The 12,433-nt window shown below is 33.9% G+C and overlaps 1 protein-coding gene across 1 annotated transcript in view; it reads left to right on the forward strand.

Annotated features, from left to right (window-relative positions):
- The first annotated feature begins 8,645 nt into the window (after window positions 1-8,645).
- The window catches only part of LOC134536949 (hemocyte protein-glutamine gamma-glutamyltransferase-like), a 53,888-nt gene continuing 50,100 nt past the window's right edge, over window positions 8,646-12,433 (forward strand). The window contains exon 1 of the mRNA XM_063377063.1: window positions 8,646-8,871. Within this exon, the coding sequence (XP_063233133.1) occupies window positions 8,656-8,871 (216 nt within the window). The 5' untranslated portion in view covers window positions 8,646-8,655. The remainder of the gene's footprint in view (window positions 8,872-12,433) is intronic.

Genomic DNA, 12,433 nt, shown 5'->3' on the forward strand with positions numbered 1-12,433 from the left:
CTCTTGCAAACAAAGATCAATAAACCTGCTCATTTCAATTAAAAGGAAATTAATCAAATCTGAAACCTCTTCTAAAATCATTTATATTATCTTGAAATGTATTTAAATATTTAAAATATCTGTTTAAAAATTGATTATATGTCTATATTTTTGGTAAACATAAGTAAACACAAAATATATTTCTGTTTGTGTCTTTGTATACTGTAAAGTTCGACCTGCAACACGTAAGAGCTTTATGTGAAATATATTCAGAGATAGCAAAACAACTTTAATTAAATAAAAGGTCTGTATTTTGGTTTTATATATTTTTTACAATATGGTATAATTTGGCAAAATATTCAAACGTTTGTTGAAATGGTTTTGCATTGTACTGAATGAGTATTTATTTGCTACCAAACACAAAACTCTTAAAAAGCTTTAATAGTATTTATTTGTGTCCTCCCCCTCATGTAAAATTAGGGAAGTTTTTGTAACTTTCACAGAAAGTACCTTTTGTTTCTCTCGCTCTTTCACTGATTGTTTTTTCCACTTTTTCACAATAGGAGTAGAGCATATAATGTTTCAGATATTTACTTCACTGTTACCTTATTGGAATATTGTGCTATCTTAACCATATTTCTGAGTTCTTACTTTGAAGGCAATATCACTTCTAAGGTAGTTTGTCGTACTTATTTTTAAATGATAGTCACAGGGTAAAAAAAAATTTTTTTTTTATATTTTGCAAGATCTTCTTTAACCATGTCTTACAAAAATTATTTATTTTTTACATTGAGAAAAAAATTTTTTTTTTTTTTTGTGATTTACTAAAAATAAAATATTGCTTTCCTGGAGGTAAGAATAACAACAATATTGTTCAAACCCACCATTTTTAAATACCACAAGTTACAAATAAATTTCACTACGATAGTGTTCAAAACATAGCCTTTAGTGCAACAGTATTATGGGCAAGATAGAGTTTGCCTTCTTTTTATAATTTTACATTATATCAGTTTGCCAAAAGTTATATATTCAATTAATATATATATACATATACTTTCCAGTATTTATCATATTGATAGCTTTTCTTCTTATAATGTGTTTAACGTTTCTTTGACAGTTAACAGACGATAGCACATTAGAGAAGATAACACATCATTGCATAGAATAGGGTGAAAAATAGGAGAATTAGATCTTTACTTCTAGTGAGCCACTAACCCAGTATTGTATCGGTTAAGAAAAAGCATGAAAACCCAGAATCAGAAAATATGGACTGGGATACGTTCCCATGTCCTTATTAATGCGAGTAAAGCCTACAGTGTTATAGCTTTGCGCCACTTTACCCATACAAATATTTTTATACTCCGGGGGCATAAGACACTAGTCCACTTTTGGGGTAAATGCTCTATCAACCGTAAACTTGACCACCGTTAGATGTTCTCTGTAGTGGCATTCAACACTACGGTCTATGAAATGTCAAAAAATTCCCATATTTATGGTAGAAAATAATTGATTACAGTGAGGCACTATTTAAAATTCTTTTAACTTCCTCTCGTTGAAAATAGGGTTTTTGTAACATAGTGTCACAGAGGTGAAGATTTCTAAACTAGCAAATTGTGTAGCCTGTTTTATAAAATTATTTTACTTCGAATTATCAGTTGTAAGTTGTCGAGTTCATCGCTTCATGTGTTTTGAATATCTGATTCTCTGAAACCACTCTGTCGCAGGCACTGATGGATCCCAGGGCCATCCAAATGGAAAGGGGGGGGGGGGGCAGGGGCAGAAGGTACAGATTTCCCCGGGCCACAAAATACTCAACTGTAAAAGGGGCCACAATTAAAACGAAATTTAAAAAAAGGGGAAGACAAACTGTTGATTAACTGAAACTAACATAGTATAGAACCAAAACATTTTTAACATTGCGTAACGGGGATTTCTTTACTTAGTGATGAAAATGTTGGTTATAACTATCTTAGGTACTGCACATTACAGCGACCACCAAACAAAAAAAAATTTTAAGCAGTCATGAGGACTGCTGACAGAATTGAAAACTTAAAACTATAAAAAAACAGTTTTTATTATGGATACCCAAATTAATTGTTTGATCTTAAATTAAAACTTGTTAATCAAAACTGTTTACATTATCGGGTTTTGACATCTATCGCCACTCCAAGCAACAATTATATTTATTTTTATATAGTTTATTTATTATCAAGACACATGGGCTGCGCAAGCCAAGTATTAAATATAAATACAACTTATAACTCCTAAATTACTATAAAATACGCATTGCATAGCAATTGTAGGTAATAAAAAAATAAATAATGATTTTAATTTTTAGGTTATATTGCTACAAAGTCTCCTTTTTACACACGAAATCGAGGATCTAAAAAAAATATTAAAAATAGATATTTAGAGAGAATAACAATATAATGTACACAGAATTATTTCCTAAACTTAAAAGATAGAATTAATAAAGATAATAATAATAGAAATAACTATAATTAATATTAATAATAGAATTAAGAAAATACCAATTAATTTGAAATAATAAATAGGTAGCCTACTAACTTTGAAAATATAATTGTGTAACATAAGAAAATACTTTTTGATAAAAACAGAGACCTTTTCGGAATTTTTCACGAAAAATTATTATATCACAACAAATTTGTTTTATCACGTTAGTAAAATAACTCCTAAATTAATATAAAAAACTCATTTCATAGTAATTGAACGTATTAAAAACTAAATAATAATGTTCTTAATTTTTATGTTATATTGCTACACAGACTCCGTTTTCTTCATTATTAAAACTATATATATATGAAAACATTAATGAATTTTATACTCACTTTTAATTGCACAGTAATTGTATACTTAAGATTTAAAATAAAAACTGAACAAAAACACAATTTAAACACTAATAGGAACATATATATTGTTATCGTTAACACGTCACGTGACCAAGTCGATGATGACTTACATGAATTTACTCCCTATCCAAACCTTCCTATAGAAGTTTTCACTTCAAAAATTCTAGCCTGTAAGGGCCTCAGCGGCTTGAGTCAATGCCATTTAAAGGGAAGAAGGAAGCTTATACTGGGCTGTACGGTACAGCCCAGTTCCTGTCCGCCCGTGGCGTGATAGCAGAGCAGTCGAGGCTTTATTTTTTTGCTACGGGACTGTACCCCACTACCCTATCGTTCCCCCTTCCACCCTCCCGGCAGTTTTACCACGTCTTCACTTTTATAAGCCAATACGGCGTTTCCTGCTGTATGGTATTCTACTGCATAGCATTGTGAAGACTAGGTTACTATTTTTTGTGGGAAATAAAGTCGAGTTTCTCTACAATATCAGCCTCTCAGTGAAATTTACTGATAAAACATTTGACAACAGGGCAATGTTTCAAACCTTACTGTCTTTATTTGGGAAACTTACACTCTCCCAAAATCCTAATAGTTATAAATTTCGATCTTCACTAAGAATAAACTAAGATAGGCCAAAATGTTATTTTAGGGTTTTTCTTTAATGAGTACCAGTAGACCGACCATAAAGTTTTATTTTATGTTACTAAATATAATTAAATATAAGCTATTTTGCTATTTTTCTTATTTGTTAGTTGTTACCGAATTTATCTTACTCCTACTGTGATCAACTAATCTATTATTTTTTAACAATCAAATATTAAGTACAATTGGGCCTAAATATGCATAAACATTGGAAAACTTTATGATACCAGACGTTAAAATAGCCCTTAGTTTAGTTTGCTTTTGACTAATAACAATAACTATTCAAATTGAAACCTTTTAAGTAACAAACATATCCTGAAATTAGTGAAGGTTACAGTAACAAATTGAAAGCATAAATTTAATATAGCATGACGAAAAGATAACCTAATCTTACTATGGTTGCTAGAGTTTTGAACTGCCTTATTCTGAGAAAAAAGCTCCTGGTATGTTCGTCCGTTTAACAAAAAAAAAAAAAAAGAACCAAATTAGGGATTGGCTTTATTTTTCAAATCTAAAATTATATGTCATTTAATGGTTTTACTTTAAAATACCAATAGTTTTTCCAATCCTGAAGATGGAAGGGGGTGCATGCATGCCTCCGTCCTGGGTCGGGTTTCGCCACTGGTTTTGATAAGTGATGTGGTTTTTTCAGGGCAACAAAATAAAAGATAAAAATTAAGCGATTGTTACAATCTGAGGCGGAAAAAAGAAAGGAATTGAGGAAAATTTAATGCATCCGGTCAGCAAAGAGGACAATGCAACCTTAATGACCTTTAAAAGGCTGATTTAAGTCTCCAAGCAACTTTACTAGTGAAATTAAAACACAGGTAAAATAACTACCTGAAGATGACTGTATGGGCCATTTAAATGAAGATGAACGATCTATTGAAAATCATAATAATCCTATTGTGGGAGATATTCTAATCAAAGTTACTGATAGAGATTGTACGAACTATGGCAATAATTGATGAAAAATATAGGTTGTTCTATCAGTGTCCCCACGAAATTCTTCCAACAATAACTTCGAAAACACTACTATAAATCATTATAATAGTGGTTTATAGTATGAAAATCATGAAAGCTTTATGAAAATTGTATCTAATGACCCTGCATAATGGAAAAATCTGGATAAAAAACAACGACAATTCATTGTCTTAAAAGGGCCGCATCCTACTCCTGAAATTTTGCCGCGTGATGAGTCAGGCAGGCCTTTTCATCAAGGAAATCTCTTTTAAACACCAGACTAATGGCGAGGGTGTAAGAAGGGATTAGCTCGTTTGCAGTGAATATTTTTTTTTAAAATGTGTTGATCAAGTTCAATCGTCAAATTAAAATTAAATTTAGTCATGAGTAGTGTCAAAGAAAAAAATGGAAAAAATTGTATAAGAAAGTTAAAAGCTATGAAACTGCAGAGAACCAGGCAATAACTTCAGACTCACTTGGTGAACCAAGAATGAGTTCTTGAAAGTGTGTGCTAATGAAGTTACATACTCAATACTTTAGGAAATTTAATGAGATCACTACTGCACCATAGCCAAAGATGGGACACCAGATGTGTCTCATAAAGAAAATTTACCATTTTTCATTCAATATGTCCTTTGCCAAGATGAAAAGTGGGAAGTTTATAAAAGATTTATAAAATTATCTGACTATGAAAATAAAAAGGGAACAGAAATAATAGTGTGGCGTATTCACCTTCCTTGGTCGATCACAATGGTTATGGTGGTGGCCAATTGTACAAGCCCCACGATAATGGGTGCCACTGTCGTGACTCTCGGGTACCGTCGCGGAGTTTTACGGTGTAGATATTGTGAAAGTCTACACTGCCAATAATAATTATCATAAAATATTAATATTCTCAGGGTTTTGTCGCCTATTGTCTCCGCAGTATATCTCAGGAACGCTGATGATGGAGTGACTATCCAGACTGCTAAACCAGCTAGCACGTCACTGCATTGTATTACTGTCAATAAAGTAATTATTAAAAAGAAATTTGGTAGTATTGTGTGTACGAGTGAAAATTTGCATTACTTATGACCAGGTCTGTTTTAGACGTAATTGACATTTACCATAAATAAAATAGGAATAGTGGTAAAACATGCATTTTAATGTGTTCTTTGATTTTGACGTGAAGTTACTGTCAACATGCAATTCAGCGAGAGGAACAACCAAAATCATTTACCGTGTATTTTAGCATTTTTGTCAGACCTATGTGTCAGTAAGTAAATGTAAATGAGGTAACAGGAACACAGCGACTACCATGCCTGGTCTAGCTAGAAGCTGTCGGAGGCTTGAGGCTCTCTTCCTAGGACCTCCAGGTGGTCTACCGCGACGCTGGAACACTGGACGTTGGAAGCTGAAATTGGCGAGCTACCGAAGATCTGATATCGCCGGATGTCTGGCAGAAGAATCGGCTTCACTATCGTCCTAAAAAGTCTGTTTTAATTTGGATCGGTCTCACCAAACGTCGTGGCCGATCGTAGCTGGCGCTGACATAAGTCGTCCGGAACCACTACGGGGAAGAACGGGACCGACGTGGAAGTTGGCACTAGATGTCGCCGATACTCCCTATCTGAGACTTATTCAGTCTAGAACTACTCTCGCAAATCATAGTATGGAGAATTCTGTATAGCACACGACCGCGGATGACGCGAGTCTTCAATTACTCGGGCGGCAACCAAGGCTTTGGTTCGCCCCAGCCCGAGAAACATCTTCCCGCTGCAAGATGGCAATGGCGTCTCTCCCTTCTTTCTTCTCTCTATTTATTTACCGTCCCTAGCAACCAAAGAGCTATAGGGCAATCAGCAAACCAAATTAACTGCATAGTGAAATAAAACTTGGATATTAGCGTGTAAGAGTGCTGAACTAAGGCAAATGAATAAAGTTTCAAAAGAATAGTGCTGAGAGGACCCTGAAGTTCAAAAGTCTGTTGTCTCTTGCAATTAGATGTGTTATATATGTTAAACTTTGGTTGTCCTCTTTACAATAAAATAATTAAATACATAAGGTGTCTTAAGAGAATTGCAGTTGAATTCGCGTTTTAGTAGGGACCAAGGAGATGACAATGCTTGTAACATGTCAGGCAAGTATAAAAGCGTCCAGAGAGGATTTAGAAGAAAATCCACAAGCGTATTTCAAACCTTGCTGCGTCAATACCTTAAATCTATGTGATACGCATATTGATACAAGTATTGAGATTAAATCCTACTTTGGGAACATTCAAAAGCTATATAACATATTTTCAGTAATCCCTGCAATATGGCAGATTCTTCAACAAAAAAGCTGGAATTTCTCTTCATTTAACTTCAAAAACAAGACGAAGTACAATAATAGAAGCTAACAGTCCTCTAGAAAATCAATACCTAGTAAGATGTTTACCTACCAGCTGAAGTTCAGACTATGTTAATGGCTTGATTGAATGGATGAATTCTTATGAATTTGTTATTTTTACCAATTTATGGTACAAACTTCTCAATTGTATCGACATGAGAAACCAGATATTATTAAGTCCTTAGCTTTGTTTTACTGAAGTAACAAAATACACAAAGTATTTTACGTTCGACATTCAGTTCATAAGAGGTTCATGAGTTAAGCTTCTTGAAGAATCAAATAGTATATATATTTAGCTATGAATTTTCAAATGGATTCTCAGTTTTAAATGACCAGGTTCCAAAAGAAAAAACTGATTTCATTACAAAACAGGTGTTGAAGAGTACGTGTTCAAGTCACCTTAAGAGAGACTTCAAGTACAATTTTTCAACCCAGCTCTTAATATTCTTCAAGCACAACTAAAAGATTTTGCTGAAAGAAGGTCACATGTTTCAAAGCTTTTTTCACCAATGCTAACTCTACTACTATTTAATGAAGAACAAGAGTAGGTACTGCTCAAGCACAAAAAAAAAGATGGTTATACCACAACACCAACAGAATATGTTTTCAGTGAAAAGCTAATCCATGAACAAACTGAAGAACTTGTTTCGGCTTATCCTTGATATTTACAAAAATATGACCTGAAAGATGAACTTTATTTATTTATTTTTACAAAATTCGATAGGACTCAAAAATGTTTGTGTGGTCATTTTTCATCCCTCCTAGACATTCTTAACATTATTTACATAAAAGGATTGCAGTCTGTCTTTCCTCAAATCTGTACGGCTCTTCGTCTTCTCATAGTGGCTCCAGTAACTGTAGCATCTGGTGAGAGAGATCTTATAAACAGTCATTGATCAACCATAACTGAAGATAGACTTAATCACTAAAGTTATTAAGTATCGAACATGAGCTTGCTAAAAGCTGTCTTTTCACAAGATTATAAATGACTTTGCTGTAATAAAGGCTAGGATAAGAAGGTTTTAATTTACTTGTCTGTGCAACCTTAATTGTGTCTTGTGCGTGTGTGTTTTTTTTATTTTTCTTGCTTTTGAGTTAAGGAATAGATAATGTTTCACATAATGTTTTAACAATTTTAAATGTAAGTAAATAGAAGCACAATTATGTTTTGCTATAATTTAATATTCAGAGCTGTCAAACGACAGTTTATTATAAATTAATGTTTAAATATAAAATTATTTTTTTTCAATACTTAAGTGAGTGATATAGATTTTTTTTTTAATGCTGTCATATTTTTTTCATTTGTCCTGAAACAGTAACCATAATCATACCAATACATTTTTCTAAACTAACTACATAGAGGTCTGGTGGGTATAGTACTATAGAGAGAGACAGACACCAAGCCACAGGTTTCTCTTCTTCAGTTTCAGGTGAATAGTGTGAAAATAGCACATTTGGGCCAATGGAGTACAAAACCAATTTTTTTTTTTTTTTTTATGGGAGCGGACCCACAAACTTAAACTCTGTCCAGTGCCACAAAATGTCTTTGGGCGGCTCTGAAATTCCATTGTAAATTTTTGAGGGGGGGGGGATAGATGTATCCCCCCGCCCATGAATAATTGTTAAATTTTTCTTCTCTTTCCGTATTATAGTTAACCAAACATACTTAAATATTTTTTTTTTACTGCAGTGCTATAGATAACAGGACACTTTTAAACAACAAATAAAATGTTCTAGATATTTATATAGTAATGTACTTAAATTGTATTATAAAAATGAATCCGGCCCTCCCATGAGAAGTATTCTGTATCCGCCCTTGGGCGCAGGCGACCTGGTGTACATGGAGGACAAGCGGCTGCTGGACGAGTACGTGCTCAACGACCTGGGCAAGATCTGGGTCGGCCCGTACGGCACGTGCCGCGGCCGCGAGTGGGTGTTCGGCCAGTTCGACGACTGCGTGCTGCCCGCCGCCATGATGATGCTGGACCGCGCCATGGGCTGCGCGCCCGTCAGCCGCGCCGACCCCATCCGGGTCACCAGAGCGCTCTCGCGGATCGTGAGTGAACCATCGCAAGGCCAGCCAAACCCGCGTCGTCGCTGCGCGATCTATCTGCGGATCGATCGAGCGCTGCTTCTGCTATCTCTCGGGTGTCCGGGGAACTGACAGTGCGATATTCCTGTCTTGTTTATTTGCAATCCGATAGGTAGCGCTGGCAAAGCCAGGATATACAACAACAGTTCACAGGAATAAAAGTCACAACCACAACTTGAATAGTTTAGAAGTTTACCAAGGAAAAGGTTAGGTTATTTTATGGATATTTAAAATATCCACCGTTAAATATATAAATAATTGCAATTTGTGTTTTTTCACGATTGAGTGACCAGATTTAGGAAAATTTAAAACTTTTTGGTTTTATCCCTCATTCCTGTGAACTCAGTTGTAAAATGTTCAGAAATCGACATTTCACAAAGACTTTTCGTCAAGCCCGCATACCTTTTACCTCCGTATAACTTGGGCTGTTTTTATACTGGCTACAATAAGGAAAGGAACCTTTAAATCAGAACCTGTCTCGTTTTTGACTCTTTCTGTTTACCTAAAATTAAAACAGCGATGATTAGAATTTTAAATTCCATTAGTATCATATGGTCTGCATTTGGTGGGCGATATTAAGTTAATTTGTTTCAAACACAAGTAATTCTGAGGGAAGACCACTTTTCTGGAAATGAAAAATAAAAATACAAAAAATTTTAGTAGTTCTGAATTTTTACATTCGGTTACGTTAGGTGCAAGCTAAATAATACAAATTGATGATATTAGTATAATGATCGGTTAGGTTACCTACAGTAATAAATACTGTTAACATTGTGAACGTTTTTTTTTTTAAATTAGAGTAGCTTCATTTTAAATATATACTTTAAGTAACTGATTACTGTAGAGGTGTCACTCAAAATTATGGGGAAATATTCGAAAATAGACTGATTTAGTTCCTTGTTTTATTTATTATGATTATATCGATACGCATTCAGATATGTTATAGAGCTTCGAATGTAAATAAAAATTTAACGTTTACATGTGTGGTAACTAGGCCACCACCATGCTTGAGGAGGTACAGGTGTATAGTATTTTTCTGTTAAATATATGTGACGTAAATTTGTTTTGTACTTTAATAGCGTAGCCAAGAGAGATATCCCTGATTATGTTGTGTCTACCATAATGTTTAACAACCCCTGTGGTTCTCAATAGATCCTTAAGAATAAACCGTAACAGAAACAAAAACACATGGATATTTAATGTCAGTATGTTACGGTCTTGGACAAGACTGTTTTCCACTCTAATTTGATGTCCATTCCAAGTAAATATTGTTCACTATTGTTCATACTTTATAAGAATGTACATTTGGTTAGGTTATTTACAATAAATATCCTGTGCTTAGGAACATGGAATTAAAATACAGTTAATTTAATATAATAAATTTACCTTGAATTCTTATAGCACATGAAATTAGGCCTAAATTCTGTTAAAAACGACCTCAACATCTTTTCCGAGCAAGTACAGAACTTTGGATATCTGAGTTATAATTAGTCATAACACTCTAAATAAATTATTGAAATAATAAAAAAATTATTAATGTGTTAATTGATGGCTAGTGTACAATCGCGAGGTTGGATGTGCATAGTGCTAATCAAGCGTAAACCGCACCAGTTCATCAGAACATTCCTCGATACCTGCGTGCAGAACGTTGTGGTTTCGGAAACATTCCTTCTTGATTATTCCCCATTCATGAACCACGGGAAATTCTATGTTCTATTAATGAAATAGTTTTGTTAGAAAATTTAATACGTTTATACACTGAACACATAAAACAATAGTTATTAATTTAATTATTAAATCTCGGTGTGACTTATAGTGAAGCACAATCCTTTTATTAATTTTTTTCAAAATGTCCCCCTTCTCCTTATAATTTTAAAGGTATGAATTTCAGATTGCAAAAGGATTGTAAGCATTTTAAATAAAATTCTTAGTGATTCATACGGATGTCTAAATTCGCACGAAATTCTAGTTTGCGCACTACTGTTCGCAAGCATAAACATTGTAGTCTAGTGTTTTTAGACAGTTCTTCCTAAAAAAAAATATAATCGTGTTTAGCATTATCTTCCTCCTAGTAAATGTCCATTTTGGTGTTTCTAAAATTCCTATAAACAAATATAAATATAAATAAATATTTTTTTGCTTGTCTCTAATGCTTTCCTAACCATTCATCCGATAGCGATGGAAATTTGCACACTTGACCTTTAGAACATGAGTAAGGTTACTGTCTAGGTGAGATAACTTACAATAAGTGGCAAACGATTCGTATCGGATAGTTATCTACCATTAAATATTGTATGACAGTTCCTGTTTTCTATGGTCAGAATAATAATGGTGGCGCGCGAGTCGTATCCATGGAGGTATTAGTCTATGAATTGGGAATCTGTTCTAAAGTTGAAGTCACCTAGTTAGTATTTAGATAGCGAAACAAATCGTAGCTGTATAAAAGCTAATCTGCATCAATTTCTATGTTTGTTTGGCCCGTATGCGTTTCTATACAATTCATCCTATTACGATTAAACTTAGGTGAGTCCTTATGCGCATGACTGCAAAGTTTATTTAATAAGTACAACGATTTTACAATAGGGGACGCGCAAATCGTTAGGAAATATATTTCATATAATTAAGTGGCAGTTCGTGTGTTTTCGGTGCATGAGTGCGCACGCAGAACAGAATTGAATTAAATATAAAAGAGAGAGAGATAGCTATATAATAGGGATATAGCGAGATATCTAGATATATAGAGAGATAAAGGAGACAGAGATATAGAAAGAGGTATAGAGAATATGATAGAGATATATAAATAGATAAAATATATATGGAGCAATGTATTTAGAGATACAGAGATATGGGTGTATAAAGGATTGAGAAATAGAGTGATAGAGGGAGATATATGGGAGTTATAGATATATATAGATAGAGAGATATAAGGAGAGACAGAGATGAAGATATATTTAGATGTAGATAGAGATATATAATATATAAATTAAAATATTTAGGTTTCACGTCTTGTTGACTATGAGACCGGTACAGACGGAAAAACACCATAAATATCAGGGAAACTAGAAATAGTGGCATCCCAGTATTTCACTTTAGTAATTTCGGAAAAACAAGGGTAAATAAAGCTTACGGAACAACAAAATCTGGAAAAAGGGCTCTGGATTTGAACCAAAATCTTCCCGACTGCGAGTTCTACGTTTTACCATTGCGACGTCTCACTCGGTAGTACAATTGAATAACTATAAAATCTACTAAGCCAGTTCAGGTGCACAGGAAAATCTATATAACCGAATGTTTTGTGGTGCTATGCAATATCTCCAATTGAAACGAATCAGAAATTTTGTGAGTATGTTTAAAATTATGTTTCTATTCATTTCTGCAGTCTTGAAAAGTCCTTATCAAAACTATGTGATAGAATTATTTTTTTTTGCTATCGTCCCCGTAGCCCTTCCTATAGAACAGCCGCTGTACCAGTTACTCCCGTTTCATTAACAGCGCACACAGCCCAGCGCTAAAAAAAATTAAAGCA

This window comes from Bacillus rossius, chromosome 1 (assembly GCF_032445375.1).
Source record: "Bacillus rossius redtenbacheri isolate Brsri chromosome 1, Brsri_v3, whole genome shotgun sequence".
Lineage (NCBI taxonomy): Eukaryota > Metazoa > Arthropoda > Insecta > Phasmatodea > Bacillidae > Bacillus > Bacillus rossius.